The sequence below is a fragment of the Colossoma macropomum genome, unplaced genomic scaffold (assembly GCF_904425465.1).
Source record: "Colossoma macropomum unplaced genomic scaffold, Colossoma_macropomum, whole genome shotgun sequence".
NCBI classification, from domain to species: Eukaryota; Metazoa; Chordata; class Actinopteri; order Characiformes; family Serrasalmidae; genus Colossoma; species Colossoma macropomum.
This window is the reverse complement of record NW_023494795.1, coordinates 30,162,175-30,184,694: the sequence shown is the minus strand read 5'-3', so window position 1 is coordinate 30,184,694 and position 22,520 is coordinate 30,162,175. Positions and strand designations below refer to the sequence as shown.

Here is a 22,520-nt window from a genome sequence, read left to right as displayed (position 1 = left end):
ACTCTCCTCACCAAATTAGATTCAACTATAATGTTCTAACCAAACAAAAGTTCTACAGTTGCTAATGTGTCGAGTAAATGCTGCATAACCTTTCAAAATATTCAGGTGTGATAAGAGGGAGGTGTTGTGTTTAGTAACTGTGCAGAAATTTGGAGCAGTTTCTGGTAAGAACACCTCTACTGTATTCTTCAATTTTAGTCCAGTAAACTCACTTACTATTCAGATACTAGAAATCTAGTATCACTAGAAAAATTCTTACATACATTCTTAAACCTTCACGCTCCCTTGTAAAACATTTTACTCTAATAATTTGCTCTATTTAATTTGAACTTAAAGTCAACACAAATCAAAAATCATAACACAGGGAAGGTCTTTTTTATTTCTCCTCAATTTATGTCCAATTCCATTTGCTGGGTCTCCCACTTTTACGTACTGCTACCAACCCAGTAAGTCAATATTTCAGGAAAATAAGCCATTACTTCAAGACACTACGTCAGTAGTAAATATTTTGAGATATTAACAATACTTCAAAAACTACGTCATTAATTTATGATACTAAGTCAATTTTTCAAGAAAGCAAGTAGTTGTTTTGAGATGGTGTCAATATATCAAGACAATCTTTCATTATTTTAAGATACTAAATCAGTAATTTGAGAAAATAAGTCATTATGTCAAAATACTGTCAATATTTCAAGAAAATAAGTCATTATTTTTAGAAAATAGGTAATTATGTTGAGATACTTAATCAATAACTTGAGAAAAAGTCATTTACTCTAACTTTTGTTGTTTTTAATTTTTAAGCCATTTACCAAGAAGCGAACTCGCGCTCTTCTGATGATAGAGCAAAAAATAGATTGTTGCACAACTGGAAAGCCTTCAGTGAGGATCTCTGAGCTACCTGAGTGTTTTCTCTCCAAGACAGGTGGGGGTGGACGGGAAGGAGAGGTGAAACATGATAGTACTGGTTCATATTATGTTTCCTTCCTGCTGGTGCATGATGACGTAATAAAAAAAATCAAAAGACATTTTGTAAGTCATTACAATTCGATAGAGCACTAAAAAAAACAAGAATTTGGGGTTTTAGAATATATGACATGATGAATTGTGCTTGACATGAGACAGAGACATTAACAAACAGGGTAAAAAAGATCCATTTAGATTTCAGTCTGACTTTACCTGCACTTTGACTGTGAACACCTGTCCCCTGATTTAATCTCACCTGATGCAGACAGCTGCACAGGTTTTGAATAAAGAAACATTCCTGCAGTGCAGTTCCGAAACCAAAGCACTTTAGCACTGTTTTTTCTAAAGCAAACTCAAGTTCACTGGTGCGACTCCAGTCCTCTACAAATCTGTGATGACTACACACATATCTTCAGCTGTAATTGAATCAGTATCACATGGCTAAAAAAATAACTTTGGGCTAAAAAAATGCAACTGATAAAGAGCCGCTGAGCTGAGAGAGGACGAGCGCAGATAGCACGGCAGCGGAGCACAGGGTAGTGTTTTCCAGTGGAAATTTATTTGGTTATAATCTGTAATCGTCCAGCGGAAGATAGTGTGTGGAAAGGACTATACAAAAAGGTTATAAAGGTCTCTGCTTGCGTGATGACGTGCATTGAAATGTCAACTCACACCTGTTGTTATATTCATTTTACATTATTAATGATGAATAATCATTTAATGATTAATAATTAAACTGATAAATCATGACTGTTTATTATGACTTTTTTAACAGATAACATATACTTAATGCCAGTATACTGATTATTCTGATTATACTGATCCAAAAGCACAATAGTTTCCAAATATATCACAGTAACACAATATCAGATGATGCATTATTAACGTTAATAAGCCTATGCTTCCTGAATATTGCTACTATAATAAAAGAATATCTTAAAATCCTGACACAGCATGTTTTGAGTCATTTGAGTCGTATTACTACCAGCATGTCAACTGAGACTTGGCTATTTTATGGAACACAATGTTATCATGTACAGCTGAAGCCATAAGTTTACACACACTTAGGCTGAAGTCATTAAAACTCATATTTATCCCCTCCACAGATTCCATGTCAACAAACTATAGTTTTAGCAGGTTGTTTAGGATATCTACTTTGTACACAAGCAATGTTTCCAACAGATGTTTACAAACAGATTATTTCACTTATAATTTAAATTCCAGTGGGTCAGAAGTTTACACCAAGTTGAGTGTGCCTTTAACAGCTTGGAAAATTCCAGAAAACAACATCATGGCTTAGCATAGAAGCTCCTAATAGGCTAACTGACATCATTTGAGTTAATTGGAGGGGCACCTGTGGCAGTATTTTAAAGCCAACCATCAAAACCTACTTGCCTCTTTGCTTTACATCATAGAAAAATCAAACGAAATCAGCCAAGACATCAGAAAAAGAACTGTACACCTCCACAAGTCTGGTACATCCCTTGGAACAACTTCCAGATGCCTGAAGGTACCATGTTCATCTGTTCAAACGATAATATGCAAGTTTAAACACCAAGAGACCATGCAGATAACACACTGTTCAGGAAGGAGATGCGTTCTGTTTGCTAGAGATAAACATACTTCGGTGCACAAAAAATACAATTCAATCCAAGAACAACAGCAAACAACTTTGTAAAGATGCTGAAAGAAGCAGGTACAAAAGTGTCTATATCAACAGTAAAATGTGTCCTATATGGACGTGATCTGAAAGGCCACTCAGCAAGGAAGAAGCCACTGCTCTAAAACTGCCATAAAAAGGCCAAGCTACAGTTTGCATCTGCACATGGGACAAAGATCTTACTTTTCAGAGAAATGTTCTCTGGTCTGATGAAATAAAAAAGGAACTGTTTGGCCATAACAACCAGGGTTATAGATGAAGGAAAATGGGGGAGGCTTGCAAGCCACTGTTCCAACCATGAAGCATGGGGATGGCAGCATCATGTTGTGGGGGTGCTTTACTGCAGGAGGGACTGGTGCACTTCACAAAACAGATGGGATTATGAGGAAGGAAAATTATGTGGAGATGTTGAAGCAACATCTCAAGACAGCCAAGGAATTAAAGCTTGGCCGCATGTGGGTTGTCCAAAAGAACAATGATCCCAAGCATACTTCCAAAGTTGAGGCTAAATGGCCTAAGGACAAAAATGCGAGGGTAATGGAGTGGCATTCACAAAGCCCTGATCTCAATCTCATAGAAAATTTATGGGCAGAACTGAAAAAGCATATGCAAGCAAGGAAGCGTGCAAACCCGACTCAGTTACACTAGCTCTGTCAGGAGGAATGAGTCAAAATTCCAGCAATTTATTGTGAGAAGTTTGTGAAAGGCTACCCGAAAAGCTTGACCAAAGTTAAACAACTTAAAGGCAATGCTGCCAAATACTAACCACGTGTATGTAAACTTCTAAACCACTGACAAAGTGATGAAAGAAATAAAAGCTGGAATAAATCCATGACTCTAGCACTACTCTGTCATTTCACATTCTTAAAATATAGTAGTGATCCTACTGGACCTAAGAGAGGGAATGTGTACTAGTATTAAATGTCAGTAATTGTGAAAAACAGAGTTTAGAAGAATGTGGCTAAGGTATATGTAAACTTATGACTTCAACTGTGTATAATGCTCATTACCTTCACTGTATGTCCAAAAGTATCCAGACAGTCCTTCTACTGTAAGATGAACCTATCTTGTTCAATTGTGCTCCACAGAAAAGCATTGATCGATAGAAAGGGATTCTCTCACACAGCCACACATGAGCCTCAGGTAAGGTCACCATGCCCAATGCCAAGCATCAGCTAGAAAGGTATAAAGCCTCCCAGCACTGGGCTGTTGAGCAGTGGAACTGTGTTCTCTAGAATGACACAGCTCCATCCAGTACCTTTGGTATGAGCTGGAGTGATCTCGAACTAATCATCCAACATCAGTACCTGACCTCACTAATGCTCTTGTGGCTGCAATCAAATCCTCACAGCAATGTTCCAACATCTAGTGTAAAGCCTTCCCAGAAGAGTAAATGCTGTTATTGCAGCAAAGGAGGACAAACTTCTTATTAATACCCTTGATTTCAGACAAAACATTGGTGTCTACAAACATTTGGACATCTATACTGTATAATTAGTCCTAGATTGTGCCAACTTATCCTAAAGGTATTGGATGGAGTTCCATCACTCCAGAGAACGCAGCTCCACTGCTTCACAGTCCAATGCTAGAGGACTTTATACCCCTTCAGCTGATGCTTGGCACTGCGTAACCTTAATCTATCAATACCTGAAGCTAACGGTATACCAGTATAGACTATTATTATATTGTACATCTAGGCCTTGTATCTCCATTTCTTGACATAATTTGAAAACATCAGCTGCTCTTCATATCATGTTAAAATTTCATGATGAATGGACCAATAGAAATGCTCTAAAGTAACATGTACATAAATCTTGTTCGATTAACCACCTGAGAGGTAAGGTTTTTTCCTTCTCCTGAAAAATTACTTTTTTAGGAGATACAAGGTGACAGTGACAGTATATTATATTGAGGTGAGGTGAGTTTATAATCAAGATGTTCACCACAAAAGGTGTATCACACAAAATCACTCGCAATTACCTTTTGGTCGACTATCGAACACACAAGATCTTTCACCGCTGAAAGGGAAACATCACTGGCATCCAGGTTAACAGCCTCCCTGGTTAGTCCGATCTGCAGAAGAAAGGAAACGCCATGGAAAGACCCCCTGGAGTTGGTTGGGCTTGGAGCGCTCGTGCTGCCATTGGAGAGCCGGCTGGAGACAGTGGAGGGAGGACTGGGGGACGGCGGAGGGCCCAAAGGGGCCACATGATGCTGGGCAAGGCCGAACGCTTTTGGAAAAGATGGAGGGGATGAGCTGCTGCAGGTAGACATTTGCGCTCCTTTAATGTCTTTTTTAACGTGTTCCACTTGTACGCACTAGACCAGCAGTTGAAAAGTCATGAAAAGAGGAGCATGTCCAGCCTCCAGAGGAACTACACCATGACTTTAGACCAGCCTGGCTACAGTTATGGTGCTCTTAACATGCTTGTGTGAATGTTCCACCTTATTTTCACTTGTTTGCCCCTCTGACGTCCGTTTTTCCACTTTCTGGTTGGATGAAATTCAGGTTAGCACCAGCACAGCTCCCAGCCTGACGGACAGAGACCTTTATAACATGTTTATGGATCTTGAATCCTCCTGTGGTGAATGTTTCAGCAGAAAGTGTTAACCAATATCCAACCTCAGACCCAATCAAGGGACTTCAATCTCAGACCAACTTCTCGCCAAAGAACATCGAGAACATCCACTGCAAATGATCACAAATTAACATTTTAACGCCTGATCAGTGGAAGTTAATGACTCTTGTGTCTACAGTTAAAAAGTAACTGAACAATGAACGTTATGCAACAACAACAGAGCAATAATCATTACACATCTGTTGAAACCACCTTATTTGTAATTAACATGTTATTGCAGCTCATGCAAAGCATTATAGTCCTTACAAATGTCTATAAGATGCTTATTAAAGCCTTTCAAGGCAGACACTGAAAAAGAACATCTGTCTCCACATCTGGACTCATCTGTATCTGTTCATTTGGAAAGAAATCGTTGAGCACTGAACTACACTCTTAGGTGGATATATTAAAAAGGCAACAGTTCTATTTAGAACATAGATTCATGCTTAATTGTTCTTTGCATAGTGAAATGGTTCTTCAGATTGATGGAGAATGTGTTGTACATGGTTCTAAACACAGCCTTTTTAAAAAAGGTTCTATGTAGCACCAAAAAAGGTTCTGCTATTGTATAAAAGTTAGACATCTAAAACAATAGCAGAACCCTTTTTGGTGCTACATAACCATCAACACATCCTCCATCAATCCGAAGAACCATTTCACCATTCAAAGAACCATTTAAGCACGCACATGGTTCTATGTAGAACTAAAAAGAACCATTCCCTTTACTAAAGAACACTTGAAGAACTATCTGTTTTTCAGAGAGCACATAAGCATGAAACGGTCGGCAATTTCCTATTAAAAGCGACTGAATGTAATGCAAATAAATAAATAAATAAACAAACAAACAAACAAACAAACAGAAAGTTCTTTACCTTCTTCACAGGGAGGGTTTCATGCAGATGTTAAATTCCCCCACAGTCCACTTTTTATCTGTCTAACTTCGTCCAGTGGCACATAAAGTCACTAATAGTGTCCGACACTCTCCACCACTGTCTTACTTGAAGTTTTCTTTTCGACACCGCGCGCTCGGAAACACACGGACACAAACTTCTCGCAGCTCAAACTTTCGTTCATGCGTGTCCCATTATCTCTCTCTCTCTCTCTCTCTCCCTCTCTCTCTCTCTCTCTCTCACTCCTCTTTCAGCAGCTACCAATGTGGATGTTATGGTAAACGACACAGGACCAAACGCTTCTGGGAGTGTGAGTTCAGATGTTTTTTCCTCCTCCAAAGCCGAAAAGGGGAAACTACATTACCCAGCAGGCAGAGTCAAACCTGTTTCTTCAGCGCGTGCGCAAAATGCTCTGTTTTCCCCACCCGTTTTCCGCTAAATCCTGTTTGTATGTGTGAACCAATGAGATCCAATAACAAGTTTTCTTTAACAAGAAAAGAAAAAGTACATCAAAGTAATCACAGAAGAACAAATAACACAGGCATCACGTGACACCATATAAGGATGCAGGGCAAAAAAATGAATAGGTTTAACCACTGCAGTAAATTAAATTAATGAAATGAAATGAAATGAAATTTGATTTAAAAAGTATTTTAACATGGATGTTTGCAGTTTTTGGTTTGTATGTTAGGTTTCTTTCTCTTTTGCTAATAGGAATATATTATTAACCCAAAACAATAATGACATTTAAAAGCAGTCATTATATGAATATAAAATGATACATATTATACATATACAAACTATATATATATATATATATATATATATTTATATATATATGTGTGTGTGTGTGTGTGTGTGTATAGTAGACCATTGTGCATAACTATATGGCATACATGAGCCAAGCCCATTCTCAGATATGAGCCTAAAGTAGAAGTAAATGAAGAATGAAGAAATACTGAGTTATCTACTAATTTCTTGTACATCCAGCATCTATCAGCAGAAGCTGAAGTTTCGGCCCTTTTCTTCTCTTTTTGATCCCTTTTGGTCTAAAATAAAATGATAAGTGTGAGAAACAGGAAACAGTGAAATAGTTCAGAAGCCGAACCACCAGAACAGAATGAAATAAACTCCTCCATTGGCCAGGACACATCACTAGGTATAAAAGTTTTACTATACACTTTCACAACCTAGCAATAACTCATATATGTAAGTATGTAGGGAGCCTGGGGTTTTATTTTGGGATTAAATCAAAATTCACAACCAGAAATGGTTTTAATGGCCAAGTGAGACCTATTTGTCTTGACACTTTAGTTCACATTAAAGGCAGGCATAGTAACCAGGAAATAAATGAAGTAAAGCCAAATATAGACAATAATAAACATGCGCAAAAGTCATGATTAAAAACACTATATTCAGACTGAACAGTATTTACACACACAATAAAATATGAAGGAGTACAATAATTTTTTTTTATAAATACTAAGAAAAGCACAAATCCATCAAAAGCTAAGAAAAAGTAACTAACCAATCACAGAGCAAGAGTGTGAACTACTAGCCAATCAAGCCTCAGGGGGGCGGGATTTTCACGAATACAGGTGGGAATAAAACTCCCGTTTCCAACAACAGTAATGGCTGTAGTATCTGCGACCTCTAACGGCGCGACTGAGGATGCAGAAGGGAGCAAAGCTGGGTGGCTGTCCAAGAAAACTCAGTTCACACGTCGCTGGAGGCCAGCATGGTTCCAGATAAATCAGTCCAGACTCCTCTACGGACCAAACGAAAAGGTAACTAAACCCTAATAAGGTTTATTAGCAGCTCTCTGTGAAGTGGCCTACAGGTTCTTAAGAAACTTAACAAGGCTTATCAGCTTATCAGGACACCACTATGGTCTACAGTTCATCTGTGGTCACTCAGAGCACAACTTCAGCATGAAAGAACTTACTTTACTGGATATATAGAAGTGAAACCTCATCATGTTTCTCAGCTCTGTTAGCTGCACTGTTGATGTGTTGCTATGAAGTCAGATCCTCAATCTTAAAGTAAATGGTTCTTTAGTAAAGGGGGTGGTTCCTTTAAAAGCTATGAGTTCAATATAGAACCATTTGCCTGCCTAAATTGTCCTTTGCATGGTGAAATGATTCATCAGTGTGATGGCGAATGTGATGTATATGGTTCTATATTGCAGCAGAACCCTCTTTGGTGCTATATAGGGCTAGTTTCAAAAAGGGTTTGTATAGAACCATATCCCACATTCTCCATCAGTCTGAAGAACCATTTCGCTATGCAAAGAACCATTTAAGCATGAAATAGTTTTATATAGAACTCATGGTTCTAAGTAGAACCTGTAGCTTTACTACAGAACCCTTGAAGAACCATCTTTTTAAAGAGTGTACTGGGTTTAACCTAAGGAGTAAACATAGAACTGTGCATCTACTCTACATGCTTAAAAAAAGATGGTTCTTAAAGAGAACACTCAAAGAACCCTTTGCATGAATAAATGGTGCTTTTCATTGTGACAAGTTTTTCCAGATTGATGGAGAATGTGTTCTAGATGGTTCTGTATAAAACCTCTTTTGAAAAGGGTTCCGTATAGCACACAAAGTGGTTCTTCTGTTGTGACAAGCTTGACACCATAACAACATAAGAACCCTTTGTTTGCTATTTTTCAAAAAGGTTCTATATAGAACCATCTACACACATTCTGAAGAACACTTTCATGTTGCAAAGACCTCTTAAATCATGCAAAGTGTCATGTTTCTTCATGGAACCATTGTCTTTACTAAAGAACCCTTGAAGAACCATCTTTTTAAAGAGTGCACAGTTAAACCATATCTGTGAATGAGTTTATCAACCCGCACACATTTAGAGCAAATCTTTTTCTCCCCAGGGTCCACTTCTGTGTGGGTTTGTGTATCAAAAATAATCATAATTCTTATTTACATGAACATTTTCCAACCTTCTAACCTTAGAATTAAACAGGCTGTTCGTGTTACTGCGCCTTTAAGACTGATGTATGTAAATGAGTTCTGTTCTAATTCAATGCGCTGCATCATGCCTCATTCAAAAAGCAGCCCAGGCTGAAACACTCCTTATAACTTCAGTGTGAGCGGAGCAGAACTGCTGTAGGCTGCATAGGCTGATGTGTGTAAATGCATTGTTTTTTTTGTGACATCACCGAAACAGTTAATGTGAAACAAACATTTTTGAAGTTTTATAGTTTTTGCAATGTTTACATACTACATCAAACCTTTTTATTTAAAAAATGTGAGGAAATTCAGTTTCCCGTGTTATGGGCCTTTTAAAGATGGGCATCTTGTCTTTCTATTTCAAGTTTTGTAAATGAAAAGATGTGAATTTATTTGAATTATTTCACTTAATTTTAATAAGTGATGACAGAAGACAAATAGAAACACTTGACATACATTTTGGTAAGTGATTCACTTGTTATTGTGATATATTATTACAACAGAAATACTGTTTTGAAAAAAGTGTCAATTATTATCAATATTATTATTCTAGCAACAATGGGCCTCATTCACCAACCATTCTTAAGAAGAAATTTCTTCTTAAACCCCACTTATGCAGTTTTCATGAATCTGACGCAGACTTTTCTTAGGACCCTTCTCAAGAACAAATTTAAGAAAAAACTTAAGGAGATATTGGTGGAAAAGGCACATTGTCAGTTAAAACAGTCACTATAATTAGCATGCTAAGTGCTAATGCTAGCAAGTCCTTGAAACTCCATTGAACAGCTTTGTATGTAAGTGAGATTTCTGCACTCTTAGCAAAAAGGGCTCTACATAGAACAAAAAACAGAAACATTTTGGTGCTTTAATACATCTGTATGTACATATCAGGAAATAAAATCTGTCATCTCATATTCATCTTTTGATCTTAAACCCAAATGTCTTCAGTGTATAGCAAAAACAAAAGAACAGGCCTTACAATTCCAGTACTTTTGGAGGAGACTTTCAGACAATTTTTTAAAGGTTCTTCACACAGCCATACATATAACAAGGTCTCCATCATAGAGAAGAACAATTTAACCACACAAAGAGCCATTTAGGATTGAAGTTGCCGTTTGAGTTGTCATGGTTCTAGATATACACCACTGTCTTTACTTAAGACCCTGGAAGAACCCTTGCTTTAAAAGGGCGATGTGCTGAATGGGATAAGACCTCTTACCTCAAAAGTAACTAGATTTTCACTTCAAAAAGATTCCTTTTTTTCTCAAAACCAAATGTACTGCTTTCTCCTCCGCCACCCCCCACCCCACCATCATCATATCATTTTAATACCTTTTCTTGCACAACATTTAAATGTACAGATCACTATTATCTAATGACACAAACCTAGATCAGATGACCCCAAAAGGATATAAGAATAATCCCAGGAATACAGAATTAACTAGCCTATAGCCATTCAGTAAATGTGTCGAGATCAGAAGTTACCCTGCTGTACCAACTACTGACCAATAAATGACCTCTGTTCTAGACTGCAGCCAAGACAATCAGCCTGATAGGAGCGCGGGTTGAGGCACTGGAGGACGACGGACGTTTTGGCTGGGCTATAACTCCAAAAAACAGTAAAAGGACCTTCTTTCTGCGGGCTGGCTCAGCTGAGGAGCAGCAGGAATGGATGGTGGCCGTTTGTGAAGCGCAGATCAAGTCTGGAAAGCATGCATCAAATGCATGTGTTGTGCAGTAGCAGAGCTGTTAATCTCTGCATTTGGAAATCTCAAATTTCATGTCCATTTGATTTTAATGACTGTGGTTTGACTGGATCTGGAGGAGCTGTTTACTCAGTATTGGAATACAGACAGTCAAAACAATAAACAAAGCTTTTTAACTTTATTAAATGTACGTATAATCAACTACAATCTATTCTAAAATTGAGGCAGTTGAGTCACATTTTCCTTCAGATTTGATGCAAATCCTTATGCAACCCTTATGCAGCTGTTCCTGCTGAGGATTTTCAATAATTAATCATTTTTTTATACTTAGACTGTATGTTGTAATTCTACCACATCAAAATTGATACTAGAAGCTGTATTTACACATAAATGATGATAAATTTGTAAATATTAGTTGTTTTACCTTCCACCCAATGACTGCTGGGATAGGCTCCAGCTCCCCCCACGACCCAGAAGGATAAGCGGCTTAGAAGGAGGGTGTGTGTGTGTAGTTGTTCTTTTGTGTCAATGTCTTTTAATTCCCAAAATAGTCACAATGGGAATTGAGTCTGTCTCAGTTAATCAATTAAACTTGATTAAACATTGATTACTCAAAAAAACATCAATTAAATTGACCTTCTTGATAAATATGCAGTGATTACTCTTTTGTATGATAAGAGAGAAACAGAGCCTGTAGAACACACCCATTTACATGCACAGTCATATACAAATCAAATGCAAATTCCATATTTTGTTGATGTAAGTGATACGTCCTCTACCGAGAACGCCCTTCAGTTTTCATGCACAATTACTGTTTGTTTGCTGAATTTAATGTATTGGGGAAAAATGTGTTATACTTTATGTTTTTTTGTTACTTATTTTCACTTAGAAAATTAACAGAACATGAAATTTGACCAGGGGTGCCCAAACTTTTGCATACATCTGTATATTTTTTTGCCTCTTGTGATTTTAATGTTTTCATGTGCTTTTTTTTTTAAATAAAGTATTTTAAAGGCTTACAAATTTATCTTTTGCCTATAAAATATGGAGTTTTTGAAGAGTTATGCTTAGTTTGTTATTGTTCAGTTAAAAATCCCAGGTTTATTACATTTTAAGGCTTATTATTCAGTAACTACATGGAAAGAAATGCAAACCGGCTGAGTCTTTTTTTAAATTATAGAAGTTTGAGCCATTAAAAATTATATTTAAGGAGTATAATTGCGAGAGTCCTGGGCTCTTCACTCTCGCAACTACGTGACTAAAAGATACGTTTCAAAATAGCACTGAATAGTAGTTTGTATAGTTACTGAATAATTGATAGCAGTTAAAAGATATTAAACTAACACTGTAAAATATTAAAAATATTTATGATACTAAAACTGAGCATTACGGTCATATGCAAAAGTCCCATCACCCCTGGTCAAATGATATGCTTTGCTGATTTTCTACAGAGAACAAACTTCAACCTGGTATTTTTCTATTTCACAATTTCTATTAATTTGCAAACTTTAACATATGGTAAAAAAACAAAACAAAACATAAAAAATGAAATGTGCCACAGCTTTTGCTCAGGCCACATGTTGTGTTTCCCATATGTTCAATTCAGCATATAAACAACAATTGTGCATTAAAATGTGTAGAAGTGTGATCTCTATAGAAGTTATGTCACTTAGAAAATCAACAAATCATGTAATTTCACCTGCGGTGCCCAAACTTTTGCATTCACTTGTATATTAAATGTCCAGCAAAGTTTGAATGAGAAAAAAAAACAAGATACAAGTGTGATGAACCAGTTTTAAAACCACTAATCAGGCCTGTCTGATAACTGTCTGGGCGTTGTCTAATATTGTAATGAGGGCCTGTGTTTGACATCCCTCACTCCAACACAACCAGTCTGCTGTGGACCTGAATCAGAACTAAACCCAGCAGTGCAAGCGGAGGGACAATGAGTGAAATAGGTTTATGCAGGTCATGTTAAAATGAATAACTGAATAATAAGCCTGCAGTTTAAGGGTAAGTTCACTTGTATTGGTTGACCTTTTTGAAAAACTCTCATCAATGTAATTCGTAAAGTAAGATTACTAAAATAATGGACAGTGACAGTCCTACTGTGTAATTGCTGCATTAGGGCTGATTTACCCTGATACTGCATGACCTTTATCTTTGGCTCTGTGAACTGCTGCAAAAGGCCTTCATACATAAAACATTGATGGTTTCCATGGTACAGTCTTCCACCAGGACAGTCCTGCTGTGAATAGATCAGCGTGCTGACTTACAGGTGCTATTTGTTTAAAGGGGAAACAGTGTGTTATGAAATGCAAAGCATGAAGAGATAGTAGAGGCCTGCTCCTCTGCCCAGTCAGAATGATGTACAGATGTAAATGTACAGTGCCATGAAAAAGTATTTGCACCCCCATTATGATTTCCTCTATTTTTGCATATCTGTCACACTAAATGGTTCCAACAAATTGTAAAAAACATGAGGAAATGCAAAACAGTATTTAAATGATCATTCCATTAATCAGAAGAGAAAAAGGTTTTGCAACACCTCCATTACTTGTGAAAAAGTAACGCCCCCCTCACCACCCACAAGCTTGGATGACTTTCAAGCATTGCAACTAGGCCGCTCCAAAACCTTCATTTTGTTCCTTTTGAACCATTCAGAGATGGACTTGCTCTTGATCTTTGTATTGCTGCATAACCCAATTACGAGACGTTCTCCTACAGGATATTCTGGTAGAGAGCAGAATTCATGGTTCTATCAGTTATGGCAAGTCGCCCAGGCCCTGAAGCAGCAAAGCATCCCCACACCATTACACTACCACCGCTATGTTTCACTGCTGGTGTGGTAAAGTCATTGAGACTTAATAGCCTGCTTCACATTGCTGGATATGTTCTATTTACGTGATGTTTAGATTCCACTGGGCTGGCAGTAATCAGGCCTGGGTGTGTCTAGTCGAACTGATCCCAGTTCTCAACTACATTTGGTGAAATTAATTTGTTTGGGTGAGTAACTTGGGGTAATTACTATTTCACACAGGGTCAGTTGCTGTTGGGCAACTTTTTTCCTTCCTTTAAATGAAACGATCGTTTAAAGATTGTACTTTCCATTTACTCAGGCTGTCTTCATCTTATATTAAACTTAGTTTGAAGAACTGAAATGATTAAACATCAAACTCAGGCTGAGGTTTTAATTTGTGTAATGAGGTAATGGCAGATAGTTGGACAGTTGTTAAGCAGTGATTGGAGATAATGAAGCTGACGATTAAGAAAGATGTGAGGAGCATCAGGATCATGATCTGCTGGAACACAATGAATTCCGCTGTGCCGCTTCTATACCACTTTTATGTCATAATTGCTCGACAGGCCCACTTAGTGGCTTGAGCCCTGGGCACGCGCCCATAAAGCCCATGGGATGATCCAGGCCTGGGTCCACTCATTACATTTGTGTGGCTTTGTGTACTGAAACTTGTAATTCATTTCTATGTAAATATTTTTCGACCTCCCTTTATCCCTTAGAATTAACCAGGCTGTTTTTATTATCATGTCTTTAAGATGATGTGTGTTCTGATTGGCATCCCTGTGTTCAAAAAGCTGAAACAGTCTTTATAACTTCAGCATGAATGGGTGGAGCTAAACTGCTGTATCTCTCTGAACTGGGAAGCCATGTGGTTGGAACAATATCCTTAGGAGGATTTTTACTTTCTGGACCTGGATTCCCAACCTCTAGTTTACATACTGTATCAAACACTTTTATTTCAAGGAAGTGAGGAAAATTCAGTTTTCCATGACATGGGTGCTTTAAAACAATCAGTATGCGTTTTAATGCTGATAAGTTATCATCTACGTAACCTGCATCTGTCATAATTCCCTGTTATTTAAGGCATTTATTTACACTCTGTTTCTGCAATTCTACTGATTTCAAATGTTAGTTTGTTATTGAATTACGGTCAGTTTCATGACTTTGTGGTCAGACTCTACTGCAGGTTCTGAAAGACTATAAGGTTACGAACCCTCAAATTTCACTTCCCTTACAGACCAGCAGAGGGCAATGTTGTGTAAAGGATCAAAATTATGACTTGGCTCAGTAATGTGTTTATAAGCATTTTTTACACTTCACCAGTATAATGGTATTATGTTAACCACTAAAGACTGCAAATTTGAAATAGGGATGCGCCAATATGCAAGGGGTAAAAAATGGTTTGCGAGTTCAAAAAACAACAAAACAAATGATGGAATACATTTATAATTACCTGGTGATTAAAATAAATATATGCATATCTTTTTTGCATCATGTTTATATTGTGGGAATATATTAGGTTTAGCTTTCTAGACTGCGAGTGTGTCAAAAAGAGAAGAACAGACCCTAACAAAGATGCTAGATATGCAGCAGTGAAGTTCCACTGCAGTTCTATTGCAGGTACTCAGTGGTTTTTTGAGCTGCTACTTTTGTCCTACTACTCAAGCAGCCTTTCATAAGATACTTTTACTGTTAATTGAGTCATTGTTTCACAGAAGTAACCCTAATTTTACTTCAGTATGGGTTTAGTGTACTTTACCCACTTCTTACAACAGCTTATGTGAAAGCACTGCAGTAAATAATGGCCTACATTACTAACTGGCATACATACCATTACAGCAGATGAAACGCAAGAACCAGTAATCAAGCACACACTTTAAAATTAGAAAATATCTTTGGATAACACTTTAGGTTATACACAGAATGTCTTAAATTAAAGGGGAATTCCACTCATTTTCCAAAACTTCCATTTAATTAAATGGTTACGATGTAAATGAAGTCATTCAGATTGGTTTGGTATGAAATGCTCTGTTCTAGATAGACTTACTGAGTCAGAATTGTTCACTGCGGTGGTGATAGGAACCAGACCTCTGAAGAGTTTAATGTCTCTAAAAAACTCCCTTATAGAAAGTAAGAAATGGTTGTGAATTTTCTGCCTGATGCTTGAGATGATAGTTTTGAGAGGTTTTATCATTTATTTTTTTAAATACATTTAGAGGCCAATACAAGGCAAAACAGTAACCAGAGAAAAGGTTTTTTTTTTTCAGATTCACCACTATTTTACTATCATCAACATTCCATTTAAAACTCAGAAGACACATGTAGGTTCACTGATGTTTTTGGAGAGTAAATATAATGGCAAAACTTGTGTTGTAGACATTGTGACCCCTGGTTCCTGTAACTTTCTCAACCATTACCCATTTCACATCAAACCACTCTGAATGGCTTTATTTACAAGCAACTAAATCATAAAAAAATGACATTTCCCTTTAATTCAGTTTTCCTCTTATCATGTCTGGTCTCTCTTCTTGCTGCCTGACTTCTCATAGGAAACCTGAAGGTAACGCCCAGAGCACAAATATAGTTTCAGCCTGTCTTCATGTGTACCTCCAAATTTGCCTGTCAAAAAACGCAAATCACACATAAGCCATCACTCACAGTGCTGCAAGCAAAAAGGTAACTGTACCACCATTCAGCTACTGCAAAATGACTTAAAGCTGCAATTATGGGTTAGGAAAAGCATTTTTATTTGCATCCTACACATGTATAGGAAGTAGGGAAAAAGCTTGGGCAACATTTTTGTGGCACATCTTCAGCTATGTTTACTCTTTCTACTGTTATATTGAAGGAACTTCCATTTTTAATTAAGTTTAGAATTTAATGAACACATCAGGATGAGCTTTAATAACAAGTATGAGAGTTTTTTGGCCTTTAGCAAAAGGAATTTAATGATACATATAAATCTGGTTACTGTTATTTCAAAGTTCGTAACCAAGATGACTAATAGTTACTTTTTTTTGTAAAAATAAAAAAAGTTCACTTTAGTTTATTGGGTGGTTTTCATCAATACAATAAATAAATAAATAGGACGGTGAAAACTAGACTACCAAACTATTGGAGTAGTCATTGTGCAGACTTAAAGGGCCCATATCTTGCAATTTTCTTGTATTTTATTTTTTACCCAGAGATCCACTTACACTATTTGTGTTGTTTTATGTATTAAAAAGTCATGTTCATTTCATTCATTTTTCAACCCCTCTTCATCCCTTAGAATTAAACTCTATCCTATTAGCCCCCTAGAATTAAGGCTGTTTTTTTTACTGTGCCTCGAAGACTGATATCAATGTAAATGTCCTCTGTTCTGATTGGCTGTCTTGTATCTCATTAAAAAATCAGTCCGAGCTGCAACACTCATTATTACTTTAGGGTGAACAGGCAGGGCCTTTATACTACATATAACCTTTCATTTTAAACTAGTGAGGGAATTCGGTTGTCCGTGCTATGAGCCCTTTAATGGCCTTACCTTCTAAAATCTAAATAAAAACATTCATATTACTTTATTAAGTTATGTATGACACATATTTACTGAACACGTCACTTTATTATGTCCATAATCAAGTAAATACAGGCCAGGTGAGTTCACAATAAAGTAAATACAGTCTGTTAACTGACCAAAATGAGTATTTTAGGCTTTGGCTTTTTTTGCAGAAGAGACTCATTGATGATAAGAAATAATGTTAATTTATTTATTGGGTGGTTTCATCAAAAAAGCCCTAAAATATGTATAAAAGCTGTGATTGGCTGCCCTATACCTCATTCAAAAAGTGGGACTCCCTATAACTTCAATATGAATGGGTGGAGCTAATCTGCTGTAGGCTGAATAGGTGGATATATGTAAATGTCTTGTTTTGATGACATCACGAAAACAAGGGATTCAAAGCGGTTTCTTAGCTTCCATGTATGAACTGTGTGGACTGGGGAGTGAACGGTACAGTTTGAAAACACCAACAGTGTTTACTTTCTACATCAAACTTTTTTATTTTAATTCAGCTTTCCATGATATGACATGATATGGGCCCTTTAATGGCCTTTAACTTAATTCCAAATATAAATTAAGTTCACTTTACTTTATAAGTTCATAATAAAGTAAATTCAATCTGGTATCTGAACAATATAAGATTCTTAGGCTATATCTTTTAGCAGTACAGGCTATTGTACAATGAGAATAAACAATGTTCTTTGATTTATTGAGTGTTTGTCATCCAAAAAAGAATAAAATATGTAAATGACTTTTGTCCTGATTGTCTGCCCTGTCTTATTCAAAAAGCAGACTGAAACATCCTATAACTTCAGCATGAGTGGGAGGAGCTAAAATGCCCCAGGCTGAAGAGGTGGATGTATGTAAATATGTTGGGTTTGGTGACATAAAAAAATAATGCAAAAACACTATTTTCCTTAGTTTCTCTATATGGACTGTATGGACTGAGGAGTGAACAGTATATTTTGAAATTGTAAAGGTGTTTACATACTACATCAATTGAAGAAACTTGGACCCTTTAATGGCCTTCATTCTAAATATAAATCAGGATCTCTTTACCTTGTTAAGTTCATAATAAAGCAAATACAGACTGGAAACTGACGCTTTGCTGCAGAAGGAATTGAATCATGAAAATAAATATTGCTCATTTATTTATGGGGTGGTTTTCATTAAATAAAGAACAGAAAAAAAACATGTCTAGGCTGTGAGAACCAGGCTACTGGAGTGGTCATTGTGTTAAGTCGCCCATAAACAGTCTAAGTGAGAGTGGTCACCCCCCCTCTCAGTCAGTCTGACCTGAAGCTGTAACACGATCCGCCCCGCCAGCCAAACTCCTGCAGCGTTTCTCTCTTCACAGCCTCAGTCCAGCTCAGCCAGCACAGAGAGTGGGCTGCGGGACTGTTGCTAAAGCCCACCAGCGGAAAAGCTCCTGTTTATCATCCTTTCTTTTCTACAATGACAGCAGAAAACTGAGGAGTAGATCCTTCTGAGATCGTCTGTTTTCAGATACAAGAAGAATGGATCCAATAACAAAGTGGACACCGAGTCAGGTTGCGGACTGGATGAGAGGTAGGAGCTACACTTAAACCTTTCCTTCTTTGAACTTTCATTTCTCTTGTATTATAAGTTTGAAGCACACTTTGAAATGTGTCGTTCTTGGGATTCCCTCCCTTTTTTCAAAAAGATCAATACTCTGCTCAGTAGGTCATGTGAATTGCACAGGCTGCTTTCTCACATGTGCAGTTAAAGCACACTTTCACGCATGTTTAAAGACATGCTAAACATTTCAGCAGGTTTTCTCAGATCACGGCAAACAGAGTTACAGCTAAATGAAAACGTTTGAACGTTCTCTACATGGAAGAAGCTTCGGTAACACTATTTGGAGTGGTCCTTTGTAGATGATTAATAAACTCGTAACAGATTATCAGTAACACATCAACAACACATCAGTGAAATAGCTTTAATGAAGCATCTGAATGCATTGAAGTAAATATCTTGAAGATGTACTGTTGATTCTTACATTAAGTAGATGTGTTGTTAGTATGTTACTTACATTACGCAAAACCTAACCTTACCCAACCTTACCCAAAACCTAATCCTAACCCTGGCCCTAATCCTAGATCTAACCTTAACCCAGAACCTAATCCCAACCCTCATATGTTTTTACATATTACTGAGAACTTCTGCATTTCACTGTAGATGTGATTTTATTGCATTACGGATGTGACGTCTTCTACAGACTATAGAAATCACATTGTTAAATTTTGTATGAGGCAGTTAAACAGTGAAATAAGAATCAGTTCAAACCCCAAACTCACCAACACATGCACTCCAACTCACATCTAACAATTTTCTCTGCAAATAAGCTATTTTAAAGTTGATTAGAAATAATAACTGCTATTAAAGTGAAATAAGGACCTAATGGGGCAATCTAAAAGAGGTTTCACTGTGATCACAACCTCACTTTTCTATGGTAAGGTTTACTTTCCCATTAAGTTGATTGGCATGAGCTGTTTGGCTAATGGTTTGAACAACAAAGTCTTGCACCAAGAGTTAAAAACAGTACAAAAATGAATTTTTACATTCAGTTTGCTGTTGTTTGTTTGGCCTCAGAAGTTTTTCCTTGATTACACAGATGCAGACAGGATACTGAGACTTTTCCTGGTCCTTTGTCTTTGTGTTTCGCTTACTCATTGATTAACAATAAGAGAATACGCATGACCTGTTTAAAGTTTCTTGTCTGCTAAGTATACATTCAACTGCTGCTAAAACAATGGATTATTAATGAGAGCGGATTGGTGAATGCTGTGGTCAGCTTAGAGCCAGAAGACCCCCGACCCTCTACTTGTCACGTGGTACAAATGCTGAAAGCCTTTTGTTTTAGTTGCTTATAGTGGGAATGTTGTGTCAGTGCAATAGTCTGTGTGCATGTGGAATAAAAACACATAATAGTACCGCCACATTTTTATTTCTCATGAAAATGAAACAGAAATAGAACCATGGAAGTTGTAGTTCATTCTTTCACTTACATAATGAAACACAATTACATTCTGCTGCATTAACCCATATATAAAGCTTTTTGTATCTTAATTAATGTTAAATTATTCCCTAGTAGGAGTGTAAACAGACAGAAAGAAAGATAGATATTTAGACAGACAGGCAGACAGACATGTTGATAGATAGATAGATAGATAGATAGATAGATAGATAGATAAACATGTAGATACATAGATAGATAGATAGATAGATAGATAGATAGATAAACATGTAGATAGATATATAGATAGATAGATAGATAGATAGATAGATAGATAGATAGATAGATAGATAGATAGGCTGAAAGTGCAGGCAGATGAATAAAGGAGATCAAAATCAGCATATCCTTTTGAATAATAAACATAGATGAAAACAGTCAGGTCTCAGATCAGCTGTATGATGGTTAGGTTTTATTGTGCTGAAACCTGCTGAGCCACTGTTTTATACAGCTCTGTGTTGACAGAGCAAATTCTAAAGCCATCGATACCATCTCCTCACATCAGGAACAGTCCTAACACCTGCTACTTATCCAGAGCGGCCTGCACACATGGACACTCAATATCACAGCTTTTTTCATTACAAGTACATCTTTAGATGAGCATAGACAGTGAGGCTGCAGATATACTGACATTACTTAGCAGGCTCAAAACATGATGAATTGACCTTACCATGCTTTGGCCACAAAATGTTTTTTCATAGCTACTGTTGCTAGTTTAGTTTAGACAAGCTTCAGAAAAAGTTTAGCACACAGTTGTCAAAACACAGACATTTACAGTGTGTTATTCATTTTGAATGATATTTGGACAGACAGGCAGGCAGATAGATAGATGTTTTGTAGTGCATGTCTCAAATCTTTTGGCAAGCGGTGGTTTATCAGCAAAAAACATCACAAACAAATGCAGTTTCACTGAACTTTGGTCTCGGCGGTAATCATACGTAAGTGGGCAAGTAAGAGCAGTCAGAAGTAAACAATTCAACCGAAACCAACCACTGCCCCTATGGCCATTAACTGCAGGCCCCTGTGAAAAAACGTAAAGTTCATTAAATGAAAGCCTAAGCAGGTTTAATTCAAGAAAAACAATAACACAAATATATTATATAATGTGAGGTGTAAATATCAGTGACAGTATTTTCTCCACTTGTTGTGATGCCAGCACTCAAACCTTTCAGGTGTTTTAACCACCTCTGGACTTAAAAGAGTTTTAATATGAGCTTTTAACAGCAGTTTAAGAAAGAAAATGGTCAAATCATTATTTAAACCCACTCTTTGTATCAAAGACGACACTTTCAACAATATGAAGCTGAGAGATAAATATAAACAAAGGACTAGCACAGCACTGCTTTGAACCTTAGCAGCTTTTTTGCTTATTAAAAAGTAACAGTGAGAAAGTTAAAGTTTCAAAATTTTGAAGTTGAAACAGATGAATTAGAAATACTGAAGCTAAGCTGCAGTACAGTACGTTAGAGTTGGAGAGCTGCAGTGAGCAGTGAGAATGCAGTCGAGTGCAGGCTTGTCCACATGTTTCTCCTGACAGGTGCAATTATGCAGCATAAACACAGAAGACACACGATCAGACTGCGAAGCTGCTGCAGGCACTTTCTGTCTGCTGTTCAAAAGTCTGGAATCACCCTTTTCAATAATAAATAGCAAATTCTGTTACAAATGTGTTGAAAGTGATTCTCATATGTCACTGCTACTCTACAACTTGGTAACACTTTACTGCAGGGTACTAGTCTTAAGGCTTTATGACACCTACGTAAGCTTATCATGACAATTGACATAACCCAACATAAATGTTTATAAATGCTTATTCCAATAGGCATAATTCACTATAAAGGTTACATTTGCCAGTTTTGATCAAAATTAGCTGAAGTAGCCTTTACAGATGACACCTGTAGGAATAAGCCATCATAAACAGTTATGTAGGGTTTTGTCAGTTGTCATGACAAGCTTATGTAGGTGTCATGAACAGCACCCTACAGTAAAGTATTACCGAATGTTTTAACTATAACCTTTTAATGTATTTTTACAGTGTACAGTCATATATTTGAACACCCCAGTCAAATCAGTTTTGTTGATCTACTAAGTGAAAATAAGTTAACGCATCCTCTACAAGGAACAAACTTAATTTTAGCACAATTTCTATTTATTTGAGTTTAACATACTGAAAAAAGAAAATGTAAAATGTGCCATAACTTTTGCACAGCCCACACATTTTCCCCCCAGGGTGTTCTCTGTAGAGGATGTGTTCACTTCTTTTCACTTACATAATCAATGAAACGTAACCAGGGCCAAACATTTGCATACAACTGTATTTACTCAGGGAGACAAAGTGGGTG

At 37.0% G+C, this 22,520-nt stretch overlaps 3 protein-coding genes across 4 annotated transcripts in view; 2 read left to right on the top strand and 1 right to left on the bottom strand.

The window, feature by feature from the left end:
• The window catches only part of LOC118815793 (serine/threonine-protein kinase D3-like), a 93,528-nt gene extending 87,073 nt beyond the window's left edge, over positions 1-6,455 (bottom strand). The window contains exons 1-2 of one of the 2 annotated variants that reach the window (XM_036582155.1): positions 6,114-6,455; positions 4,604-5,203 (exon numbers count right to left, since the gene is read on the bottom strand). In XM_036582155.1, the coding sequence (XP_036438048.1) occupies positions 4,604-4,897 (294 nt within the window). In that variant the 5' untranslated portion in view covers positions 4,898-5,203; positions 6,114-6,455. Of the gene's footprint in view, positions 1-4,603; positions 5,313-6,113 lie in introns of both variants that reach the window. The other variant, XM_036582154.1, reaches the window with a different exon arrangement.
• Positions 6,456-7,762: 1,307 nt separating this feature from the next.
• si:ch73-111k22.3 (pleckstrin homology-like domain-containing protein) lies at positions 7,763-10,841 on the top strand. Its single transcript, XM_036582800.1, has 2 exons — positions 7,763-7,918; positions 10,629-10,841. Exons 1-2 carry the CDS (start codon positions 7,763-7,765, stop codon positions 10,839-10,841), a joined length of 369 nt encoding a protein of 122 aa, XP_036438693.1.
• A 7,647-nt stretch (positions 10,842-18,488) lies between these two features.
• LOC118816273 (connector enhancer of kinase suppressor of ras 3-like) overlaps positions 18,489-22,520 on the top strand; it is a 75,770-nt gene continuing 71,738 nt past the window's right edge. The window contains exon 1 of the mRNA XM_036582799.1: positions 18,489-18,713. Coding sequence (XP_036438692.1) covers positions 18,662-18,713 — 52 coding nt within the window. The 5' untranslated portion in view covers positions 18,489-18,661. The remainder of the gene's footprint in view (positions 18,714-22,520) is intronic.